A 26,953-nucleotide genomic window follows, 5' to 3' on the forward strand; every position below is an offset into this window, starting at 1 on the left:
CCATGAGGGGCTGGGATTTAGCTCAGTGGCACAGCACCTGCCTGGCAAGCACAAGGTCGTGAGTTCGATTCACGGTACCAAAAAACAAACAAACATCTGAACCTTGATCAGAAGGTGCTGCCACCTTGCAGGCATACTCCCCATCTGCTTTAAAAGAATAGTATTCTTTGGCAAAATAAAAAAATCCAGTAACATCTAACACAAGCCAAGAAAGAAGAGTTGCAGGTAGAAGTCAATAAAAAGGTAGTAGTTCCAGGTACAGTAGGCCCAGAGAAAACTTTGAATGTCACACAACTGTAAGTAAGAGGCTGGGGATGGAGGGTAGAAAAAGTGTTTACCTCACTGCTCATTTTGGCCACCTGCAGGGAGTGCAGAAGTTTCGAGTCAGTAGTTCCTATGGCTTTGCCTTTTGTTTTTTCATATTCTTCTTTGTATTTAATCTTGAGAGAAAGAAGAAAGTCTACTGTGAGTGAGGGAGCAACTTTTCCATCTAAGGGGCTTTGGTTTAACAAGTCCAAGTAGAACAATTCTGAAAAACCACCTCCCAGTCTTCAGTGAATCCGGAAAAAGATCAATGTATTGTGATGTTTACTGTGTTAACAGTCATTATTTTTTTCAGCAGGACAACTGACATTTTATTGGAGCCATTCTTTATGCATTTCTGAGTTAATGAGAGAAAACCTACATTGCTAGCAAGCTCCCCGGAGGCTTTGGCTGCCAACAGAGACATGGCATCCAGCTTCATCTCAAATCCTTTCCCCTTTGTCTTCTCCCAGCCTTCTTTGTATTTAACCTGAAAAACACAAACCCAGGTGAGCAATATTCCTGCCAAGAGCTGAAGAGGATTTTTCTCTTAAAGTAAAGTTGATTTCATCGACTCTGTACATCCCAGAGTCTTACTCGGTCCCTTCAAACTGGTAGTGATAATTATGAACATAATTCATTGGCCCTTGGCCGTAGGGCCACATGGGACCATGGTAATGGGTCAGCACACAGACAGGACCCATGTGCTCCTCCTGGCTCTGTTATTTCCTAATCATGTGACTTTGGGTAATTAAGTACCTCTTTGGGTCTTAGTTTACCATTTACAAAAGGAATATCATCTTATTGTGCTCAGGGTTGCTGTGAGAGTAATTGGATACAGTCTATGAAAACAAAATCTAAACTGATAAGGTGAGGTATTGATATTGTCAGTACCTTACTGTTTGCTAGCCCTTTCCTAATGCTTTCAACTCAGTAACTGCAAATGTTCACATCAGGCCTGTAAACTTGGAGAAATTAGAGAGTTCACTTAGGATCAGACAGTGGTTGTTAAAACATCTGAACCCAGACCTAGCAGATACCAAAGTCCTTGTCACCAACTGTGTCTCTACAATACCTCCTGGGGGTTATAACTCCCTAACACCTCATCTCATACCACCTATCCCAGTGCAGAACTGGCTTTCAAAAAACATTAGAACTTTTTTTATACTTCTCCTGCCCTATAAATCCCATCCAGTATGAGAAGCCGAATCACAGACTACTAGTGACTCCAAGAAACTCAGATGATTAAGATTGTCCTTCTTAAACCCTCACAATCAATCTCCAATTAGGAGTCACCAGGATGATGACAATAATGGTGGTGGTGATGGGTGTGTGTGTAGACACACACATGATACACATGCTCATATAATGAAAGTCAAATTGCTATAACCAATTCACCCTTAGTGAACTACAGTGTGCCATGAGGTGGTAAAACTCAAAACGATCGCACAGTGATACCTTTGACGAACCTCTCACAGGAAAAGAACGTCCCCTACCTGCTGGAACATCCTGCTGTCTTCATTTTCACAACTATGCACAGTCTCACTGCAACTTTCCCCTAGGGTGTGCTCACCTCACTAAAGAGCTCTGCATTGGTCTTGGCCTTCACCATCTGAGGCACATCCTGTGGCAGTGTGTAATTCAACTTATTTTTCTCATAGTCAGCACGGTAATTCACCTGTTGGATTCAAAATACATCTGCTATGTTTTTATAAGGGTAAGACAACTATGGGGAGGAAACTCTCTTTCCCTGAGACCCATCATTGAGAATGAGTTTCTGGAAAAGGCATTTTACAAGGAAGCCTGTAATTGGGGGTATGTTTTTAAATTAATATACTAAAGATGTCAAACAAAAAATAATAGTATCTGTCTTGCTAGGGTTTTTTTGTGTGTGTGTGTGTGTGTGATATATAAAATTATGCAAACATGTTTAACTCTTTATTACCTTTCAGAAAATTATATTGAATTATTTATAGGTTGTTATATAATTCCTGGACTTTTCTTTAAAAGAATAGGGAAGGGGGAAGTGGGTAGGCATACAACTGAATCTAGGTGGGCCAGGAGTTGATTGTCATTCAAGCTGGGTGATAGACACGGCTATTCATTAGGACAGTCTCTCTACTTTTGAAAGTATTTGAAATTTTACATGATAAAACATTTTAAAGAATGGGGTCATCTCAGACTGTAATAAAACATGCCACCATTAATAAAGTGCACTCTTTAGGGAGTAGATGCTCAGAGGCCTCACAGCCAACACAAGACCCGCACACTGGGCTGGGCAGACACAAGTCAACTCACGTGGCTCAGCTGCTGGGCATTGATTTTGGCTTGAACCATCTGCGGAGTGCTGGCCACACTGCTGTACTTCAGCTTGTCAATGCTTTGCCTGTAGTTGACCTGGGTACAAACAGACGCAGGAAGGTGTAACCTGCTCTTACCTCTGCAGTTTGTTTGGTTCCCTGCCCCCACCCAACTGGTGGAGATTCTCAAATTACTAGAAAAAGAACCAAAGGTTCCAGCTGAATACCAATGGGTACTGAAAGTCAACAGGCAGAAAAACAGTGTGCTGAGGAATGAATGACTAAAACAGGCAACTCACAACAAGATCAACTTTCTGGCCAGGGAACATAGGAAAAGGTGCTCGCATCTTCATTATTGTTCAGAGAAATACATATGATAATCACAACAAGATATCTTTCCACCCCTACCTCAAGAGAGAAAATTTAAATTTCTGAGAATATCAAGTGTTGGCAAGGACACAGAGCTGTGGAAACTCCCATAACACTCCTGGCAGCAGGCAGATTGGTACAAAGCAGCATGGCATCTTGGCACATACACCTGTGTCCCAATAATCCTATTCCTAGGCTAATTCCTAATAAAGATGTGCATAAGGCCACTTTATCAAAATTTAAGGTGTATATCTGTACTTGGTGTACTTTTCTATATATGTCTCATACTTCAAAAAAAAGATATGTTTTTTAAGGAAAAATGAAAAAAAGCCAGAAACTCCAACCAGGATCATGTACATGCTTTGTGATGGGGGCAAAGGAGCTTGAATGGCCCCTTGCAGGGACAGTCTTGACAAGTCTGCAACCTGTGCACCAGCCCATGTGTGACCCTCACTTCCACCTTGATGAGTTCCCAAGCAAACTGCCATTCCCTTTGCACTTGCATAGATGTGGGTTCTGAAGAGGAGGAGGTGAATCTCCAGTACAGCATTGACTACCATAAGGCTAGTAAAATATTTTCTTTGGAAAATACAAATTGCTTTTCAGAGTGAAGAATTATTAGTCATTTGCACATAAGATTATATTCATCTAATAATCTTATTTTCCTCCAAGCATACATAACCAAGATCTAATGCAGAGGGAAAGGGAACTCAAGCAGAGAAGTAAAGGCCTAGCATTTCAGATCAAGGGAACGAGGGTAGAACCAGGCGTGGTGGCGCATGCTTATGATCCCAGCACTCTGGAGGCTGAGGCAGGAGGATACTTGTGAGTTCGAGGCCAGCCTGGGCTACAAAAGTGAGCTCAAGGCCAGCCTGAACTGCATAGTGAGACCCTGTCTCAAAAGACATAAGCACAAAAAAAGGGAGAGTAGATAATGGGATGGGGGTGAGCTGAGTTGAGGGGAAACACTGTTACCTGTTCAGGGAGAAAGGGGAGCCAGGATAAAAGAAAAGAAGGTGAGGCTGTGGGTCGTAGATGACCAATGGCCTCTTTCTCAACTTAATACCAGGTTAGCCCAAAATCCAGGCAAAAGGGAAAGAAGTTCATCCTTTATCTTTCCCTTCTTTCCTTATACCTGTCTGATTCCCTTTCATTCATCTATTTGTTCATTCATACATTCCTTTGACAAATTGTCACAGGTGTCTGTGCAGAGGGAGTGAACTCTAACTCAGCCCTACCCTGGGTCATTTACCCCAGGACCCCAAACTGATGCAGTCCCTGAGGACATCTGAGTCTTTCCACCCACAGCTGGCAAGGTCATGGAGACTAAATCACCACCTAAGGCCACACATACAGATACCCGTCTCTGTTTCATTGCCCAAGCCCCACAACCCTACCCAGTGTCCCACAGTGTGTGGCAGCTTCTGTAGGCCTGAGCTCTGCCTCAGAACTCCTCACCCCCTGCTGCATCTCACTGCCATCTCTCCTTGGATCCCATCCAGGCCTCTGGCCTGTGCCTCTGGCAGCTGGTTCTGCCCACCTGGCCACCACTACACTTTCCTACCATTTCCTATATGTGTAAATTACAGTCACTTGTCTTCATTGTCCTATCTGTCTTCTACACCCTCCTACTGCTGCCTCCTTGGGAATGCAGCCCACCCTGGGGAATCCATAGTCCAAAGATCACAAATGTCCATAAGAACCAGCTCCCCAGCTGCATGCAAGCCTCAATGCCTGGCCTTATCGCCAGGGAAGGGGTGGAAAAAGTAGTCAAAGACATCAGTGTAACAGAGCTCTAGGGGATGGTCATCGTGCATCAATGCAGAGCAGGGAATAGGCACATTTTTCAGTTATTCCAAAGACACAAGATAACCATATTATTATATAAAATCTTCCAGCTGTTAAATGCTGACAAATTAATTAATGATTTTAAAATTCAGTGATGCAAGCAAACTAGTCTTAAAGACCACATTGGGTCCACTGGCTACCAGCTTGTCTTTCCTGGGGCTTGTATTCACTTTATTCTTGCCTGTCCCAACACCAGCTAACACTAACTATGGTCAGCACATGGCTTTTACTGAGTGCTGGCACTACTCCAAGTGTTTCACCCATATTAACTCATTTAATTCTCTCAAACACCCCATGGTGCTATTATTACCTTTACCTTAAAGTGTGGAAACTGAGGCATAGAGACCTCAAGCGACTTGCTGAAGTGTCTCCCAGCTGGTAAGTGTCAGTGTTTAGATTCAAATCCCAGCAGTCTGAATCTAAAAGTGGTTCTTAATCTAAGCACTAAAATCATGGATGCCATTGCTAGTGTGCTTGGGACTACTACTTGGTATTTTCTAGATTCCCATAACCAGGGCTAGTATTGTTAGACAGGTACAAATGATTTACAGATTAATCCCCCGAAAAGTCTCAGGAAAAGTAGTGTTCCTGACATGGGGCCACAGAGTCTTCGGATCTGGAGGGAAAGATAGCATCAAGTACTTTGTGCTTTTTAGTTAATAATCCAAGGGAAAAAATTGTGTAATTCTTGAGTAATAGAAAAAACTAGGAAATATAAAGTCAGTTCAATGTCAACTATTAATGATATTAGAGTACTGTGACTCCTTAATGAATTAATTCAGAAGGAAAAATTATAATTGTAAAAATTATAATAAGCCAATTAGAATTCAGAATTAGGCATATTAAAATGTCACAAAAACTATATTTTTAAAGTAGCATTTTCTTCCTTGACAGTTCTGCATTAAGTGTGTCACAGAGCACAATTATTTTGCTCTGCAGGACATAATTAACAGTCTCCATAATTAATCACATCTTTTCAACATCACAAATAGTTGGCCATGGTTTCGATCTACTTTCTGAAGGAATTTTTTGCTAAAGATACAGTCTCATTCTAATTCTGTGCTCACAAAAATCCATCTAGAGAGGAAATTTTCTCTAATTAAAGGCTATGCTTTATTTAATTTTGTAGCCATTTCAACACCTCTAAGGCTACCAGGTAGAGAGAACACAAACCCTCTTGGAAATCAACTCCCCAAACTTCCTGAGTACTAAAGTCCCTGCACTGGGGATGATAAATTCGACCAGAGCCATGAAGAGAAAGGAAAGGAGGGTTAGACACAGGGAGCAGCCACCACTCAGGCCCAGCCCACGGCTGCCACACAAAAACTAGCCCACTTTTCCCTGTGTTTATAGATTTTTCAAGAAAAGGTAGAAGTAATATTTGTATGCAAGTTCACCACTTTCACATGCTCGTACAATTACTTTTAACACCCATGGCTGAACAAAAAGACGCCTGAGCTGGATGTGGCTCAGGTGCTGCTAGTTGAGAGTCTGTCTCTAAACTCAACTAGTATTTCTAGTTCAGTTCAGTTTAATTATGGTGTCAGACATCTCCAGATGGGTTCACTATAGTTCAGGTCTACAATTTGATCCAGAGTCTTTTGTAGACAAATGTAACAGTCACGGGAATGAATGCACAAAGTTGTAGGAATCTATTTCAGGGGTATGTGTGTGTGTGTGTGTGTGTGTGTGTGTGTGTGTGTGTGTGTACTATTTATTAGGTATCCTTTCTAGAATTCTACTGCAAAAGGACACATTCAAGTTTCAATATGTTCCCAATAGGCAAGTGTCCCAGGTGAGGTGTGCAGCCAGAAAGGAATGAAAATAGCTTTGGCAAGGGCTGAGTTTGACTGCGAATTTCATTCACTGAAATAAGTCATTTATCATCCCTCATTCACTGAATAAGTCAACCAATAACATTTCCTGGGAAAAGGGAAGCAAATTTAGGTTCTTTTATTTCTCTATTTGCCATCCCATGCTATATTACATATTTGGAAATCTCTTGTTCATCCAGTAGGCTGTTATTTACCAATGATTATTTTTCAATGTCCTAGGCACTATGTACGACCCAGCTGAATCCTACAGCTCCTACACTGAGCAAAAGAGAGGAGGAAATGGGAAACAGGAAAACCCCAATCAATTACCAGTTGTGGGGTGAGTAGTGCTCACCCTGAAGGATTTGAAAGATAGTCACAGTCAATAAGTGTATGTAGAATTGTTACACTATTGATTGCAAATCACCTTCACTAAGAACTCTGACACCCACTCATTTCTAAGCCACCTTAAATACTTCCTACAATAACAGATGACTTTTATCTTTTTCTTTGTATTTTTCTGTACTTTAAAAATTTTTTATAATAAACAAGAAGTAAAACTCATGATTAGAAGCCAATAAATTTAATTAATTATACCATTTTGTTTAGGAGAAGCCTAACTATAAATTCACTGCTATAATAATTAACAAGTATATACAGTTTCCTATGTGCTCCTGAGGAAAAATCAGCCTTGCCCCTTATTCTCAATTTATATCCATCTGTGTTTCTTACTTTATTTCCTTCAGTCTTTACTATTCTATACACAGAGGATTTTTCTTAAAAAGAGATCATCATTGTTAAAGAATAACTATTATAAATGTGACCAGTAGACACAGCCCTCCAGATTCTAAGAGGAGAAACTGAACTTCAGGTTACTTCCAACACAAAAACCAGAGTCATCCTCCCTTTACATTGAAAATCTGAGTTTCCAACCATGCACAAATGGACTTCCTAAAGAAAAAAGAAAGCCCCTTTTCTTGGTCTTTTCAATCTCCTACAAATTGTATCTTGTTTCTTTCCATCTAGTTGCTAAGGACTCATTACCCACACACACCCCACCCCAGGAAGGGACATGTAATGAAGCCAAAGGGCTTTTGGAAGAGAACTTACATCTTTCAAAGGAACCAGCTTCATTGTTGTTTGATAGGAAGGAGTAAGAGTGGCGGGGTAGTTGTAGTCCACAATGTCGTGTTTATAGTCAGCCTTGTACGCTATCTGAAACCCAAAGGGAAGAACAAGGACAGAGAATCAGTCTGCATTTTTTTTTGAACTTGTTGGAATGTCCTCAGAATTGTTTATAAAATAGCCAGAAACAAAATTAATTCATTTCCACTACTTCCAAGGAAAATTATGTTTACAATTTTGTCTTAAATTAATCTGAATTCTTCTTAAGTAATCCAAAATTAGTCAACGTCCATCTGTAGTCTATTTGTCTTTTATTTTTTTACTTAAGGGACTTCTTGTCATTTTTGTTTTTTAAAAAAGGAACGCTTTCATGTGAATCTATAAAGAAAGTCCTTCCTGGCTAACCCCAAGAAAATAAATGCAAAGTCAAGAGTCTTCAGAGTAAAAATTTAAATTTTCTTCCTAAAAGTCAAATTTGACATTCTCAAGCAGAGGAAATCTGACATTTGTTTGTTTGAATAATGAAATCAGTTTCCTATAAGTGTCCTTTAACTCTGCTCTATGATTTATAAGCTGGCATTTGTCAATCTGTGAAGTGGATTGCCAAAGCCAAGGGGACAGCAATGGATTACCCATTAGCAGGAAAACAGGAACCTGATCTGTTTCGTTATCCCACCATCTTGACCAGTGCCTGGTCCCTGGAAGTCTTTAATAAATACAATGACTGAATAAAACTACTGGACAAACTCGCCAACCAAATAAATCCAAGTAAGTCACAAAAGCTTTTGAATGGGAATTTCAAATATGAATCATGCTTATCCATCTCTCTTGACCTTTCCAAAATTTAAAATGTTTATCGTAATGGATCAACCATAATAGACCTTGGTACTCTTCAAACTAGAAAAAACTAAGATAAATTAAGACTTTGAAAATCCTTAAGATTCCTGAAGAATTTTACAAATCCTTGGTTGCATTGGTTACCATTTAGAAGCTCTCATGGATCTGTCTTGACACATTAGAATGGAGATATTTTTAAAAGGGGAGGTTGAAAAAGAATTGACTGAATTCCCCATATCCTACTCCAATCCATCCTTTCAGGCCCTTGCACAAAGCACTCACATTGCTGGCCAGACTGCCGACTTTCAGAGCGTGGAGGGTGCGCCTGTCCATGCCAACTCCTTCATAGTGGCCTCTCATATGGTTCTGGTAGTCTTCTTTATATTTATTCTACGTGGAAACATAAAACTTTCAACACAAACTTTCCAACTAGTTGAAGAGAAAGCACCCTGTTAACGTACTAAATCCAAAATATAAATGATTAAGCTACTTAAGTAACCAGAGTCCTACTGACTAAACAAAAAGCCAACTTTTTTTTACAACTTAAATTTCAAGCAAGCACAAGACAGGCAGATAAACGCACAAGAACATGGGGTCTGATGGGCGTTGACAGAACAGAGCAGACTGGATGTTGTGTTCATTTGTTTTTACATTTTCAGTTTTAAATTTACCAGATTTTTCCAATGTGAAAATTTATCATGTAAGTGTGGAACTCTCCAGCAGACAAGCACTGATTGTGCGGACACTGTCTGCACACATCCAGGCTGGGGCTGGCACAAATCACTGCATGCTCTCACCTCCATTTGTAAATAGCCTCTTGGCACACAGGGTCTGTATCCGTGGATTCAACCAATCATGGATCAAAAACTTGCATCTCCACTGAACATACTGTACACAGATTTTTTTCTTGCTGGTATTTTTTTAAACATAATATAATAACTATTTACACAATATTTATGTTGCATTAAGTACTATAAGTAATCTAGAGATAGTTTTAAAATATATGCAGGGATACATGAAGACTAAGCAAATACTGTCTATGCCATTCTGTATAAAGGACTTTACTGTCTGAGGATTTTGGTATTCACAAAGGGAGTACTGGAAATTCCCCACAGATGCCACAATTCCCCACAGATACCAAGGGATGACAGTAGATGAAGAATAAGCTGAGCTTTGTCAAATTCTGTAATGTAAAAATTGGTCACTACTGCAACCATTTGAAATAATGACATTTATCCCAAGTGCTGCTTAAAATAAAGTGAAGATCTGGGGCTGGGGATGAGGCTCAGTGGCAGTGCCCACGCCTCCTCGCATGCATAAGGCCCTGGGTTCAATCCCCAGCACCAAATAAATAAACAAGTAAATAAAAGATCAAAATGTAATGATGGGAGATCACAAACAAAAATCTGTGTGGCTTCTAATGAAGCTACATTAAAATCCCCTACCCCGGTAGACGTTGTGTTTCTACACGTGGAAGTATTTAAATATGCTCCTATTACTATATACCAGATATGATCCTACTTATCACTACATCCATGCAAAATAAATTCTTCATTGAGCCTTCCAAAGTCCCCATGATTGTAAATTCTACTATTATGTGTAGCTAAGCAGAAGCAAAAATTATACAATGTAGAATAGGTTCTTGATGTTCTCAAGTTCCATCTTCAGACCTTCCCTGAGAGTGCCCAAATTCACAAATACCACTCTAGTATTTATTGATTCATATGGAAGATGGGGAAATAATATCTGGCTCTCAGGGTGAGTGTGAGGATTAGGTGAGATCATGTTTTAATCTAGAAGCACAAAGTCACACTGAGAGGGGATGTCGCATGCTCAGCCAGGTCCCACTGCTAGCATCGGTCACTAGGATGCTGTGCTGCAGAGCAGGAGAGCAAAAGGAGAAAGAGGACAGGTCCTGTCCTGAGGATGCAAGGTCAAGTGTGGGAAAGGAAGAGGGCACAGCAAGGTGTGTGACACTATGAGGAGAAATCCGAGCAGGCAATCTTAACATAATCCATAGGTACTTGTGCCTAAGAAGCCATGCTTTCCCAAGACACATGAATATATTCACAGAGATTGTCTCTTAGGAGATCTACAAATTAAGCTCACAAAAAAAGTGCCCAGATGCATGGAGGACTCACATCACTGGTGAATTTTGAGATCTTGCTCACGTTCCTGAATTGAGGTGTTTCACAGTAGTTGATACTGTGACCTTTACTACTTTCCAGATCCTTCTTATATTCCACCTTGGAAACCAAAACACCAGACACACAATGGAATCAAACCAGAAGTCACTCCTGAAAACATCTCCAGAACTTAACTGGGATCTTTCTTTTTAGTTTCCAAGATTATAAAATACCAGGCATAGGATACTGCAAGTATATGTTTTCTTTTATAAACACAAACAATGAATAGTTGATTTCATTCTGAAATTAAAAATACATGTTCCCTTTCAAGTACAAATAGTGTAAGACCTCATACAGCTAAAAAAATGGCTAAATTGTGCTTGAAGGTGTAGTCAGTACAGAGGTTTATCTTGCCTAGCACAAGTGAGGCCCTGAGGTTAATCTTTAGCACCACACACACACAAAATTTAATGGTAAAACTGTCTCCAGGGGAAAATGTAGGAATTATGAGAGACTTCAATTTTCTGATCTGAGAGTTAGTTACATAGATAAGTCCACTGTAGAAGTCCAATATATTTAACAATGTATACACATATTTCTGTGTATACTTCATTAAAACTTAACCAGAAACATGTACTACATAAGAATATAATAAAGGAGACTATTCTTTTGGAGGGGATCTTTAATTTAAGAGGTGAGTTATTTGAGCTCCCCTGGATACCTGGATGGAAAATGTGAGGCTATAATTATTAAACAGATTCCAATTCATCCCAGGTAATTGCAGAAGGCAGGTAAGGACAATTACCATTAATGTCTTAATGAATAAATATAGGGCAAAAAGAAATTGAAGTTTCCCTTGTGACCCACTACCACAGGAAATACAGCTTAATTTGTTATCATGTCTAATAAAACTATACGGTTGGGGACATGTCTTTTCAAGTATGCAGGATGCATTAGAGTGCTCACAGTATGATGTAAAATTTAAAAATATAAATCTGCATATACAGCCAGATTCTAACTCTACAGACATGCCACTATTTTCATATATGCAGTAACATATATTCACATGAAGAAAGGTTGTGGAGAAGGACGTTCTATCATTTACCTTTCAATGTATTGCCTATATGGGACTTTGAGCCTGACCAAGCCACATGATTGTCTGATTCTAGAGGAATTCTACTAAAAGCATTAGTATAATAGGAAACGAAAGCAGGACCTTAGTCCCTGTAGCAAGCTGCTGGGACAACACTAGATGCTTTGCTGAGATATGTCTGAAAGAATGATAACATGAGGGCTGGCTCAATCAAAGTTCAGTTCCTGTAATAATTAAGCTGTGCTGCCCTTGCTAATCGTGTGCATAATTCTCTCCTTTCCCCTGTTCCTGCTTTTTATGAGAATCCCAATAAAACACTAAAGAAAATTGTAATTGAGGCTTCAGTCCTAGAGGCTATAGCCCCCGATCCCATAACTTTGTCTCTCTTGTTTTTCTTTCATCTGCCACACCTCATTCTTGGGACCTGTCACCCCACAGAGAAACTGACTTTTTACCAACAAAAGGCCAGAGAATTGGCAGTAGCATTTCTGCATGAGTAGAGCAGCACTCCTAAGGGACGGTTTGTCCCTGAAACTCTATGAAACAGAACCAGAAAGTTTCTTTTCCCGGGTCTATGATAAAGTGACAATCTCATAAATGTAGAGGTCCCATCTAGACCACATAGAAAATATTTTGGGTTTTGTTAGCCATATGTCTCTATATTAAGTGGTCAACTCTACCCTTCTAGCTTGAAAGCAGCCACAGACAATATAATTATGATGAAACTGTGTCTCAATAAAACTTTATTTACAAAAACAGGCCGAGCCTATGGTCCAGAGCACTGGTGGTGAACTTATGCCATGTGTGTTGTTTTTCTTTTAAGACAAAAGATGTGAATGTATGAGTTGTTTTTTTCTAACCAAAAACCTCAGTGTTCAGGTTTAATTGCAGTGTTAGCACTTTGGGATAAATAAGTGGGTTTTGGGTTGCATTTGTCTCTGAAAGGTTCACCATCACTGCTCTAGAGCATCAGAATCATCTGGAACATTTGTTTAAATGCAAAGTTTAAGGTCATTTACTAGCTCATTTACTATGGAGGCACCTAATGAAGTTCAAGAAAGTGTCCTTCTGTGATTCAGAGCAGTCCAAAGTTAGAGGACCATGAGTCAACATACAGTTTGGGGTGAAGGACCTGCCTTTAGAAGTTAGAGAAGAAAACATTCTAGGGTATCTGCATCTGTGTTCTGAGGTGCAGATAATGCATTATGTGTGACAGCTATAATTCTTCCCAGAGGTTTCTGGCTCAAATGCCTTCAGAATCCAGAGAAGTAGTAGACATGAGAAGAGCTGCTATGGAGGGACAGAAGAGTATAGAAAGGACTGGGGTGCTAATGGAGAAGGTCAAGTGGTCCTAAACATTCCAAACAGCTTAAAGATGGGTGTGGCCTAATGACATGCATCCTCTGGCACAAAAGGGTGGTAGCACATAAGTGTGATAAGTGAGTACCACCCCACCCATACGCACCTCACTCACAAGCTTGTTCACACTCTGAGCCCGTTTGAGAACCAGGTTGTCTTGGGCAGGGAGAGCGTGGTAATGTGCCGCACCTTTCATCTTCTGGAAGTCCTGTCTGTATTTTATCTGAAAGAAAGACATAAGGGGGTCTAGAGTTGTTACTGTGTCCTGTGAGATGAATCTCCTCAAAATTGTCTATGATTTAATGTCAACATTTACTTCACGGAATTTTCACAAGGAAAAAATTCATGTGAACTTTTCATTAATTCTATAAACTACTCAACCTTGTTTACATTAAAAATGCACTGACCCTTTCATGCTTCTTATGCTCTAACTGGGCTTGAAAAAAGGTCTTAAAACGATCATAGAAAGAACATAATTCCAACTCCATTCTGCACTAGACTTCAACGTCATTTCTCCTATGGCTGGCTGAGGGGAAGAGGTAGTAACATCTTGTACTTTCCTTCTCAGAGCAAAGGTGGTGTTGTTCTGCATACATGTGTAATAACAGAACATCAGCTGGGTTGTGATGCAAAGGACCTGAAATGAATGCTGGCTTCTGATTAGAGATCAAGTTCATGCTGCCATGCTAAGATCTGCCGAGAGCATCACACCTTACCAAGTTTAATTCCAGTCTCTCTTTCGAGGACTGCCAGCTGGTTTATGTTCTGTAAATAAAATCATTTATCATTAGGATACATCCAGTTTGATAATAAGACCGCTTGTTTTAATCAGCTCTTCCCCTAAAATGCTCAGTTTCTCAATGGATTTTTGGTGCAGAGTCTCTTAATCCCAGATTATCTGGTTGGGCCAGCACTTGTATTTGCTTCAAACGCTCTCAAGGGAGTTGTGCTGTTTGTCCATGTCAATCTCTTTGGAAGCACATTAATCTAACCAGTGACTCTTGATATAATAAGCAGAGATCAGAAATTTGGATGGGAATTGAGGGCAAGCCTAACATTCTACTTTGGTTCAGCTCTAATAAATGTATTTGTGTGCAAATCTCAATAAGCGCAGCCTTTAAGTTTCATTTTTCCTCCGCCTCCTCTATAACTCTATCAGTCCCACGTGTGGTACTTACATCACTAGCAAGCTCATTGGCCTTCTTGGCATTCTGATAAGCTGGGGTGATCATGGCTGGGAAGCTGCCCTTTCCCCTGGGCTCTTCATATTCCTCCAAGTAACCCTGCTGAGTCAATCAAAATCTTTGATCAGTAATGCTTATCTCTCCAAATGGGTGGCGTCAGCAATGACTGCCCATGGAGCTCATTCCTATAACAGCCCATCCACATTGGGAATTCCAGTATTTGCCGTAGGAACTATACAATACAGTGGCAAAGATGCTACACCCTGAGTCAGGTCCACTTACTGGTACCCAATACACAGTTAGCACTAAATAAATGATAACTATCCTCATGATCACCATTAATTTCACCAGATAAATCAAGATACTTTACCAGGCATTCAGTCCTACGTTGCTATGGAATATTCCTGTCTTACATATTGGGAAAGTCCTTTGTCTTAGTCTCAAACTGTACCTTACTTAGGTTTAACAATACATACATACAAAAGGATATTTTGACATCTCAAGTGTTATTCCTTCCACTTATGTGTGCAACATAACCAGAAAACAAGTATTACAATATTTCTGTCCTTTGGTGGGAGGGGCTTCAAACTCCCATCAGAGGACCTGAGGTGGGAGTTAATATGTACTAAAGTATACAGAGTATAATATCAGTCTTAATTTTTCCTTTCTCTTCTTCATACCACCCAAACACTCCCACAAAGGGAAACCTTCTTTCTTGTGAAACTGTTGTTACCTGACCTGGGGAACCCTTTCCTGGTTGACGGATGTACTTCAAGACCCGCTCAGATACACCATTCTCTTAGAAGTTCCCAAGTCCTCCATCCCCTCAGACATGCCTGGGTCAGAATCTGCTGCTTCCTGGTGTGAGTTCTTGCTGCACTTTGCCCACAAAGCTGGAACAGCCCTTAATGTGCCCCCTTGGATGCATGACTCCATCTCTCAGGGGCCTCTTCTGAGGCATAGGCCTGCCCACGCCAGAACCAGCTTGCACTCTGGCACACACATGTGCTCAAATATAGCAGCTGAGTCAAATTAAAACGCCTAGCTTCCTTTCACTCAATAATGAAAACTGTTCAGCCTAAGTGTTCCTTTTCAGGTGGCTGCCAGAATATTCTAAAACTTTTTTTTTAAGTTTCTCAAATTCTTTGGCAATCTGTCCTATGATTTTTCCTATCCTGCCTCATTGCTCTGTTTTTGTAGTTGTGTGTGTGTGTGTGTGTGTGTGTAAATTTTTTGTAAGAAACCTAATCCTGTTGTTAGGGAGTTGATTGTTACAAATAATAAATTGATTACATGATATAGTCTTTTGATAAGTGTAATTAGTCATTGTAAAGAAGAATGAATTGCTTGGCATTTAGGGCCCTACAGATATTTATAGCTTATCTGCCTGCCTGGTTCTCTCTCACTCCCTCCTACTTGTGCCCTGGCAAGTCACACTAAGTCCCAGAGTGAAATACCACACTGGGCAGTGTCCTTCCAACAGCTGCTAGCAGTGCTATCAAACAGCACCTACTTTGATTCTTGCACTTGTTATTATGAAGCCTAGAAACTTCAAAGTATACTAATGACCAAGAATTAACTATGATACTATGAAGTTACAGTTCATCTATGTATATGGCCCTGTAGATGCCCGTATGAAATTTTGTGGGCAGCAGATAACTAGTGGCAGATAGAACAGCACAATAAAGGACAAAATATTTTTTCCAACTATAAAAGCCAGATTTTTTAAGATAAAATGGATTTCTAAAAGTTATCCTGAGCCTTCTAAATACTACATTTAAGACATAAAACCAGTAGAAACATATTTTTGTTGAGTTTAATTCAGTGAGATATGATTTAATTAACTTGTACAATTTAATGAAATGGTCTTTTTAACTCAAAACCAAGTATTTTTTTTCCTCAGGGAGATATTTGCAAAAGGATCACGTCCATCTTCATTCACACCTATACTAAGACTCACAGGAGTGTATGATCACATATGGCAACTAGTTTTTCTAAAGACAGAAATTAGTTCTTTGTGGTTTCTTTTTATAGGTCAGGTATGTTGTACAATGCAAAGAATTCATACTATGCCAAATTTTTAAAAATCACTTAAACTCATTGCAAGTATCATTCCAGCACACAAATTTGTTCTTCCAATATGCTTTCCTTGCAGCTTCAAAAGAAGTATTTCTTTTCTTCCTACAACAGCTGACCACAAAATACAGAGGCAAGTACAAATAAAAATTAACATAACTATCATCTCAACCTTTCTACTACCTGACAAGATGTAGTTCACTTGAAAAATAAAATTAGGATAAATGTTTGCATTCTTTGTTATACTGCTTTATCTAGCAACCTAGATAAGAACTTTGCCTTCTAAGAAAATGAGCCCTCTTACTCAGTGAAATGCTCAGTATTTTTCAAGACATGCATTTTGATCCCTTTCCTACAGCAACATGGTCAGTTTCTGTCTTTGGGGGTGTTCTTCAACGAGAACACAAGAATGCCGTATTCTTACAATTTGTTTTCTTAAATAGATCAAGTTGAACCCTGTATAATTTTATTTGCCATTCCCGGCCTATAAAATCCACCCTTCTTAAATAGAACAGAGATAAAGTCTGATTAAATGTCACAACTAGTAAAGGCCAAACAGAACCGGCAGTGGAAAAGGCCAGCCTCTCAAGAAGTGACTTTATAACATACCTGACCATACTGGTCTGCACATTCTTTTGTCAACACACCCTCAGCTCCAATGGCTGAACCAGCCATTCCCCTCATTTCTCTCTGGTATTGTTGATGGTACTTCACCTATATGGAAAGGAAAGGAAAAATCAATGAATTTAACCTCCCACACACAGAAAAGTTAAAAATGAAAGTCTTGTGGAATGTTTTTCTTATGCTTGAGTCTAAGGAACATGTGTTAGACATACAAGAGCTAGGTTACTATCATGGTAAGTAATAAGAAACTATGAAGGAAAGCTATTTCTTGGCTCCAGAGCACATCCAAAAGTAGACAGGAGGTTGGACAATTAGGCTCAGGTTAACTTCCTGCTTCCTCTGCAACATGGCAACATTGCTGTGTGCACTTACGTCGCTGGCTAGCTCATTAGCTCTTTTGGCTATCTGATAAGCCGGTGTGATCATAGCAGGAAAACTGCCTTTCCCTCTCTGTTGTTCATAGTCTTCTGTGTATCTCACCTGAAAAATAAAGTTTTAAAGGAAAAGAGAAAGAGCAAATCACATGCCAAATCCTACACTCATCAGAGGACCCTAGGGAGGTGCTCTGCCAAGGGCTCCATGATATCTTGCCCACCCCTGTCACAGTTGCAATGGCACATAATTGGCTGATAGCTTCATGAGCCAGGTATATCTTATTTACCTCTTAATTCCCAGTACCTAGCACAGTGCCTGGCACATGGAAACACTCAATATGTCAAAGTGCATGTTTAGCATATACTTGTATTGCACCTGATATGGGCCAAAAGGTAGGGCTGGGCAAAATAATAAGTCTCCTGCCCTTGCGGAGCTATAGTCAAGTTTGGGAGACAAAAGAGGCTTCTCCATCCCAGACCTAGGCCAAGACAGGTAGAAACCACTTACTGAGGCCAAGCTGGATTTGTACTTCAACCTCCCATTCAGAATAATACTCTTATATGCTATGAAGCACATGGGCTATGAAAAGGCAAGTGGCAAAAATTATTTAGAAATTCTATTCTAAATATTCAGATTAATCAGTGGCATTTGGTGTGGGATTCATCTGATCTAGAGTTTTCAGTTTAAAGAGTTTTTGCAGAGCCTGTGCTAGCTGGCTTACTGAACCCAACTGATCATCTTTCACATTAGGAAGTTCTTCCTGACACCCACGCAGGACTCAGGTGCCTCCTGCATTCTCCCTCCCTCTTCCTCCAGGTAAGAAAAGAATGAGGGGTCTTTGGTGAAGACCACTGCATCTGGGCGTCCATTGCTTCTTACATCACTTTGAAGCTGTCCCCCTGCCTTCGCCCTCAGCAGCTCAGGAGTGTCAGCCACTGTGGTGAACCTGGAGATGCGTTCATCGTGCCCTCTCTTGTATTCCACCTGATGAGGAGACAGCACACATTTAAAGTTGCACAAGGTCCAGCTCTCCTGAAGCTATGCCATCAGGCTACAGTCAACTTAAACCTCTGGCAAATCTATGATGATCCCCGAAGCATCAATATTAATACACTAAATTCAAGAGGTTGCCAGATGTGATGGCGCACACCTGTAATCCCAGTACTTGGCAGACAGAGACAGAAGGATCACCATGAGTTCAAGGCCAGCCTGAGCTACAAAGTAAGTTCAAGGCCAGCCTGAACTGCATAGCAAAACCCTGTCTCAAAAAAAATAAAAGATAGAAATAAAAAAATTAAAGGGTGCCAGATACTTCTAGGTGTTAAGGAATAGTGACTTAATCTCCATAACAATCACATCTGGTGGGATTATTGTCCCCCATCCTTACAAATGAAAAGCCAAGGAACAGAGAGGTTAAGTAATTTGTCTGTGACGCTACAGCTAATATATGATAGAGCCAGGATTCAAATCTCAGCACTCTGATTCCAAAATCTGAGCTTTTAACCAACAAACTCTGCCACTCTTCAGGAAGCTCTGCCACACAGTTAATAAAAATTAGCAACCTCAAGAAATTGCTTGGACCAGGGTCTGGATGAGTTACACGGTCTTCTCTCCATGTGGTACATGTGTGGCTCAATCAAAGAATGGAGGATAAATGATAGGAAAAAGTAAGAATACAGTTTTCTCCATAATATAGCACTAACCCTACTGTTAAAAACACACTCCTACATTTTTTCGCTCTGAATCACAAAGCGTAATTATTGACAAGAATGAGCATAATCAATGGTGGATAAGCACCAGGACACTCACCTGGCTGGCCAGCATATTGGCTTTCTTGGCCCTTTCATAAGCAGGTGTGATCATGGCTGGAAAGCTCCCCTTGCCGCTCTGCTGCCCATACTGTTCTGTGTACTCCTGCTGGCCAGAACCGCCCACAGCGGAGAACAGTATGATATACAAGATGAGAACTAATAAAACTGCAGTAAAACTGGATTCATTAAGTACTTGGGAAACATTTGTATCACCTAGAAGAAGTTTGATAACGGTATTCAACTGGCAATTTGAATAACACTGGGATCACTGGAAAACTCGCAGTCAAAAGATATCCTCTGACTCCAGGATTATATGATAATATAGCGATTAATGGGAGAGACTATTGTGACTCACCCACTAGAATCAGTTCTATAACTTTGGGAGCAAAATATCTTATTTGTTCCACCTCACCTGTAGCTGATTAGTTTTCCTAAGAAGTATCACCTTGGCATGTGTGCTTCTACTACTTTCTTTCCATTTTCTAAAGAAAAAGTTGCCTAGACAAACAGTATTTTCCAAAGTAGATTTTTCAAATGGTAGGTGTGTGGGGAGAGCCGGAGGGCAGGTGTGCAAACGGCTAAGACTTTCAGCAATCAGGCTAGAATTGCCTTCCTGCTTGAACACTTCCCAAGGTCTCTCTGACAGCTCTGGAGGTCAGTAGTCCGAAATGAGCCATTAAGGATGATTCCTTCTGGAAGAAATGCTATTTCCTTGCCTTTTCCAGCCTCTAGGGGCCCTCATATTTCTGTTTCCTGCCTCACAGGGCATTGACCTCTGTTTCTGTCATCACTTCACCTTTTTCTGACTCTGACCCTCCTTCCCTTGGGTCTACCCTAGGAATCTTCAATCTTCCTATCTCAAGAACCTTAACTGCAAATTTTCTTGAACATGAAAGACATACACAGAATCCAGAGATTAGGACATGGGAATCTGGGGGGGAGGGGCAAGGTTTTATCTACCACAGTCTTAAAGATATAGAACATTTAAAGTAATTGCTGAATTAGTTTGAAGTACATCCTAAAGCCCTTACCTCGCCAAGAGCTTGTCGAGCCTCAACCATCCTTACAATTTCGGGATCTGGCAGAGCCCCTGGACACCATGCATTCCCTTCCCCATATCCAGGCCAGTAGCCTCCCTGCAAAGGAAGTAAAAAGACGCATAGGAATACACAATCCATACATTTGGTTGGCAGAAGCCTAAATCCCACCCCATACTCCCAGCAACACACATATGTTATCAAAATTAGATATTCTCTACATTATTAGCTACTATTGGCTTATATGTCTCAGCTAACTAAAATGTTCATTTCTTCAGACTAGAAAATGAACTAAAATCCTAAATAATTGAACTTTCTGAGATCCACTGATATTACAGGAAAATTCCAAATAGAACTTAATGTTTCTTTGCACATCATTGCACTGAAATTGGGCGGGAGGAAGTCCCTGCAGACAGACTGAGATGTATCAGCATTAATCAGACAAACTTCAAAAAACTACTACCTATTATGTGCTCAGCAACTGACAATGAAAAAAGAAAAGAAAGAAAAAAGGAAGACAAAATTTCTCTTTTAAGATATTTATGATTTACCTTTGAAGATAAAACTAACATAGGAAACAAACAGTATGTTGAATACAAAAATTTCTAAAAATACCCTTTATAAGATGGGTCCAGTGGACAGGAAGGTAGAATTTGAGGTAGACCTCCAGGACAAAGGTCAGTTATTGGAATAAAGAGATAAAGAATAGCACCCCACACACACAGACCAGGTCAGCTCCATGAAGAAAGGGATTTTCATGTTTTGTTCACAGATTGCTCCCCCAAACCTGGGACAGTGCCTATAATACAACAGACTCAGTAAATACTTGTTAAATAAACTCAGGAAATGTGGCCTCCCTGAAGGAAAGCATGAAGGCAGAGATGGGAAAGACCACGAGAAGGTGGGTTTGATTGTACTCAAGGGGAAGAACTGGAGAGCCAGGTGGGCTGCAGTGGGGTGAGTTGGACAGGTTGGGAAGAGCCAGGCTTTGGAGATTTAGAAAGGCATATGGAATTTGCTCAACCATACTAGCAAGCAGAAAAGTCTAAATGGAAACAAAAGGCAAATCTTAACACAGTAATACTAAGCATTGGTGAGTGTGGGGAAACATATATTCTCACAGTCCAACTGAAGGAGTAGAAAATGTATAGCCACTTTGGAAAGTAATTTAATAGTTATGGTGGAAATTTTAAAAGTACACATCCTTGGACACAACCACCTCATTTTTTATGATCTATTCTAGAGAAATACCCATTTGTGTCCAAAAGGGGCCATAAACAAGGGACAAGTTTGCAAGAGGAAAAAAAAACTTTTCAAGAGAAAAACTAGTGGAAATACCCCTGTCCAATCATAGAACAGTATGAGACATCTGCTTTGTAATGGCTTATATCTAGAAGTCCTCCCAAAGCTTCATGTGCTCACAGGTGGGGTGACTGGATCATGGGTGTGTGATACTGAATTAGTCCACTGATGGGTTATAGCTGGGTGTGATGTTGGGCAGTGAAGCCTAGTGAGAAGAGGTGGGTCACTGTGGGTACAGCCCAAAGAAATATATCCTTCCTCTTGCTTCATGGCTCCTCTGCTTCCTCCCTGCCATGCCATGCACTGTTTCTCCTCTGCTATGGCCCTCTGCCAAGCTGCCCTGCCTTGGAGCCAGCTGACTATGGACTGAAACCTGTACATACTATGAGCTACAATACACATTTCCTCCTTTGACTTGTGAGTATGGAATATTTTTTTCCCAGCAACAAGAAAGTAACTATGATACACTCATAACAGTGCATCCATAGTACTTCCAAGGGTGAGCTTAAAAAGACTCTGATGTTGAATTATCTCCCAGATATTTGTTGAGTGAAAGCCACAAACTATAAAACAGTGCATATTGTTTCATGGAAAAACAAAAAAAAAAAAACCATTTCAATAGAAAGAAATATACATATATAAATATCAATAAAAATAATAAGAGCCAATATTTATTATGTCTACTACTGCTCAAAGACTTTTGTGTCTATTCTTTTAATCTTCACAAAAAATGAAACAAAGAAAAGTTAAATAACTGAGTTGGGATCCCTCACTAAAGGTAGTAGGTGGGCCCAAACATAAACACTAGAAAGTTAGACATAGATAATAGATAGATGATTGATATATAAACAAAAAATAGCTAGATGATTGCTAGAGATAATAGGTAGACAGATAGATAGATAGATAGATAGATAGATAGATAGAAGTCTAGAGGATACCCACAAGATGATAACAATAGATACTTCAAGTGAGTGAACTGAGATTGGAGGTGGTGAATAAAGGGTTAGTTGTGTACTGTGAGGATTTTTTTAATGTAAAAAAAATGCAAGTATTATGTATATAATCAAAAATTGATGGCTGATGAATTTTAAAAACAAGGGGCAGACAGTGGTAGTGGGAAAAGTCAGGGACATTCCGGGAGCAGTGTGTGACCAGCATGGGCAAGTTAGGCTGGGGAGAGGCAGTTGTGGAAGAGGGAAAGGCAGCATGGCAGGACCTCCCAGAGTCCCAGTGGGAATGTGGGGATCAGGGTGGAAGGGCTGGGGCAGAATGAAGTGTCAAATGATGCAAGAGCAACATTGCTCTCAAATCCGGAGAACTGTTCCCAGAGACAGCAACACAGTGGTTGGACAGGACAAGACAATGAACTTGGACTGGAGCAGTTACAGTAGAGTTACTTTCTAGGACACATTGACAGAGGCCTCCTGTAGACAGCTGGAATTATAAACTGATTAGAAAAAAACCAAATTTGATTTACAAGAAGCACATTTCATTTGCATAGCGTATCACATAGTGTGAGCAATATATTTCACTTGTATACTGTGTTGTCCTTTCTTTATCTAAACCTATTTATTACTCTTTTCTCACCTCATTCATCAGTGGTTGCCTGTCGGGTACACTTGCTTCATCCTTGGATTTCACATCCCAGTGAAAAACCGATTTAAAGTGCTCATCATCTTCTTGATCGTTGATCTGCTCAGGATGATGTCAGTAATGTTCCCATCAGAGAAGAGAAGGAAAATTCATCAATAATGCATAGCTCAATCTGGAGGATCTTTTCCAAGTCTCAATGCAAAGCATCTTCATGGCTGTCCAAGTCACAGTCCATTGTCAGTACCACTGGGTTTCATCTGTGCCACCAGCTAGGTAGCAGATACTGAGCTCTGGCTGTGTGAAAAGCTCTATTGAGCAGTGCAGTTAGAAAGACTGAGATAACATCAACACACTGCACAAAGTGTCCATGTTAGAGGCACCTCAGAAAGCAATGCATATTATTGTTCTTCACTTTAATCTGTGTATCTCTACCACCTGAGGACCTCACTAAATGCTGGATTTCCAATTTCATGAAGATATTCTCCGTATGATAATATGACTTTACCTTCCATATCTTGATGTATAACATCCTTTGAGTTGATTTTTGTGCATGGATGTGAGGTAAGAGTCAAGGTTAATTTTCTCCATAGGAACATCCAACCTTTCTAGTACTTTACTGAAAGATCGTTCTTGCTACAATGAACAGCAGTGGTGAATTTGTCACACCTGAAGTGACCATATACAAGCAACTCAATTTCTGGACCATGTATTCTAGGGCACTGGACTCTTTGTCTACCTTTGTGCCAATCCTGCTCTGAGTGAATTAGTACTGTTTTTAGAGCAAATCGTGAAGTCCAATGTGCTAAATCCTTAACTTTTGTTCTTCAAGATTTCTAGATAATCTAGAGCCTTCATATCTTCATATTAATTTTAGAGTCCATCTTCCATGTCTACAAAACACACTACGATTTTAGTCGAGATGGCATCAAATAACAATCACATTTGTATCACACACATTGGTCAATTTGAGGTGAACTGCCAGGGTAACATCTTCATGACTTGGGATAGGGAAAGATTTCTTAAGGAAAACATAAAAAAGACTAACCATAACAGAAAAACTCAGAAGGTTATCAAAATTTATTAGGTCTGAGAAGAGACCAAGAAATCTAAAATTTTTACACACTGAAGTTTAAGTCCTTGCCTTTATACAGAACAAGGAAACCGGACAAAATTTAAACCCAGAATTCTAGTTCCCTGTACTTTTCTCTCATTGAATTCCTAGGCCGGCTATGGCTAATGTTGCTTAGGGGAGCTCTAATATGTATATTTTAAAATATATAGCAGAAGTCTTCACAAACATTTTTTCCTTGCCTTTCAGAACAGCACAGAGACTGAAGGCAGGATCTCTGATATCTAGGGCCGGTGAAATCTTTGTAGCAAGCATTCCTCAAACATTGCAGAATGTTTAATGGACTCCTGGTTTCTACCCAGCAAATGTAAGAATTTCCCTCATCCTAACAGTGACAACTACAAATGTCCCCAGATAATCACCAAATCTCTCCTGGAGGTAAAACCACTCTCCTAGAAAGGTATATACTTAAGGAATTCTATCCCACTTCCAGGAAGCACATTTGTCCCCCGCAGTGCAAATCTGCCACCCTAGAGACCTTTCTGGAGAATCATGATTACTCTAAGCAAAAGATGAGGGGAAAAAGCCATAAATTACTGGTACTCTTCACATTAAGGACAAAAGTTCTCCCTCTGAGTAGATGAGAACGTAGATGTTTCATTCTCTAAAAATTCTACTCACACTCGCCAAACAAGAAATCTGGTCTTAGTAAATATTTATTTTTTCAAAGAGTGACATTTAGGAAACAAAAAACATATATCTGTTGCAAATGCTAGCTCAAAGTCTTCATTTTTCTCATTGTCTTCATCACTGAAGCATCCCTTCCCTTCCTTTTTAAAAATTTTAGCACATGCACAATGAGTTTGATTTTCCTTCAGCAGGGAAAGTCTCTCAGAGAGACAAGGGAGTAAAAAAATGTAACCCATCATACTCCTATCACAATTGTAAAATCCAGGGCCTAGAAGAGACATGGTTGTCCATTTCAGGATTTTGCTTGTGGGAAATGAGGTGAAAGGGCTTTCAGTAGTCAATTGTTTGCTCATACACATATGTATTGTGTAGGCTCACACTGTATACACACATATATACACAAACATACATATATGTATACTTATATCATACACACCTACACTTACCATATGCACACCAACACAAGTACACACACCATATGCACATGTATATGCTCACATACACATAGAAACATATATGTATAGTCACACTATAGACATATTATACAGACCATGTGCATACATATGGATACGTGCACATATGCCATGTATACACATCCAATACATACTGATATATACACATATATATTCCTGTGTACATATTGCACATACACATATGTATGTGTGTGCACCATCTTTAGACCTGTATACACATATAAACGTACTCACATTATGCACACATACATACATATACATATAGTCACATGATCACATAGTTGTAAACAAATAGACACACATAGACCTCCTGAGAAGTTCATTATATTGCCCATGGCTGGAAATAGAACCAGTGATAATCCTAGACACATACAAGGTTGGTCCTATCATACACAGTTAAAAGAAAGTGAGTTCACTTCACTACTATCTCAAAGCGAGATAAATATTGTGTGACCTGTTACACAATTGTAAGGTGAACTTGTCAGCTAAGGTTTAAGGTTGATGGGAAAGTACAGACACTGTGGATCTTTCCACAGAGAATGGAATGCATGCAAACCGCATTTTGATGCATAAGTCCATTTCCTTTCACACAACTGCAGAGACATTGAGATATATACAAACACAAAGTGTTTGCTTGCTTCTGGAGAGTATGCCAGCCCTGTAGGTATATATAGAAGTGCACCAATGATATGAATTGCATGATCAAACAGATCTGCTTTGTAGCTAATGAACTGAGTAAAGCAGGACAGGTTACTTAACATCTCTGCACTTCAGCTTCATCAATTATGATGTGATAACATTAAACAGAGGGTTCTTGTGAACAATAAATGAGGAAACATAAAGATCTCAGCAGAGCATTTAGCACTCTATTTAAGAGACAATTTAGTGTTAATTGTAATTTCACACAGCTGCCCCCAGACGTCCAAAGATAAAATCAAATTCCTAAAAGAATTAATCTTTTAGTAGTCTAAGACTGCTTATGAATTTGTGAATTCATTGCTTTTTGAGGGACTAGAAGTTGAACCCAGAGCCTTCTTATTGAGCTACATCCCCAGCCCTTTTTAGTTTTTTTTTTCAGACACTAAATCACTAAAGTACCCAAGTTGGGCTTAAACTTGGGATCCCTTCTACCTTAGCCTCCCAGAATGCTAGGTTAAAAAGTGAGCACCACCATGCCCAGCTTGCCTATGAACTCTCAAACTTGTGAATCCTTAGAAATAGATGTATAAGCTAATCTCTGACCTCAGTTTCCTCACAAGTACAATAGGATAATAACAATACCTACTTCACGGGGTTGTAATGCGTATGATATGAATGTGCATGGTGTGAATTAAGTAATTATTAAATCCTATACACACTTGTTAAACAAAAATAATAATATAAACTGCCAATTTAACTTAGTGAAATGAGGAATTTGCGAGAGTTCAGCACAAGGGCAGTAGTTCTATGCCTATTTTCCTTATGCCTATTTTCCTCAGGAGGAGGACAGCCCAGTAGGGAAGAGTGAGTACGAGGCTGGATGACTTCAGTGAGGGAATCCTAGGG

The 26,953-nt window shown here is 39.8% G+C and overlaps 1 protein-coding gene across 2 annotated transcripts in view; it reads right to left on the reverse strand.

Moving 5' to 3' along the window:
- Nrap (nebulin-related anchoring protein) overlaps positions 1 to 26,953 on the reverse strand; it is a 65,346-nt gene that overhangs the window by 36,326 nt on the left and 2,067 nt on the right. Inside the window, exons 4-18 of one of the 2 annotated variants that reach the window (XM_005387782.2) lie at positions 23,171 to 23,275; positions 20,276 to 20,380; positions 19,243 to 19,347; positions 18,313 to 18,417; positions 17,431 to 17,538; positions 17,044 to 17,148; positions 14,353 to 14,457; positions 13,281 to 13,397; positions 10,738 to 10,842; positions 8,879 to 8,986; positions 7,745 to 7,849; positions 2,602 to 2,700; positions 1,877 to 1,981; positions 686 to 793; positions 339 to 440 (exon numbers count right to left, since the gene is read on the reverse strand). In XM_005387782.2, the coding sequence (XP_005387839.1) occupies positions 339 to 440; positions 686 to 793; positions 1,877 to 1,981; positions 2,602 to 2,700; positions 7,745 to 7,849; positions 8,879 to 8,986; positions 10,738 to 10,842; positions 13,281 to 13,397; positions 14,353 to 14,457; positions 17,044 to 17,148; positions 17,431 to 17,538; positions 18,313 to 18,417; positions 19,243 to 19,347; positions 20,276 to 20,380; positions 23,171 to 23,275 (1,587 nt within the window). The remainder of the gene's footprint in view (positions 1 to 338; positions 441 to 685; positions 794 to 1,876; positions 1,982 to 2,601; positions 2,701 to 7,744; positions 7,850 to 8,878; positions 8,987 to 10,737; positions 10,843 to 13,280; positions 13,398 to 14,352; positions 14,458 to 17,043; positions 17,149 to 17,430; positions 17,539 to 18,312; positions 18,418 to 19,242; positions 19,348 to 20,275; positions 20,381 to 23,170; positions 23,276 to 26,953) is intronic. The other variant, XM_005387785.2, reaches the window with a different exon arrangement.

The sequence above is a fragment of the Chinchilla lanigera genome, unplaced genomic scaffold, assembly GCF_000276665.1.
Source record: "Chinchilla lanigera isolate Chin_1 unplaced genomic scaffold, ChiLan1.0 scaffold00030, whole genome shotgun sequence".
NCBI lineage: Eukaryota > Metazoa > Chordata > Mammalia > Rodentia > Chinchillidae > Chinchilla > Chinchilla lanigera.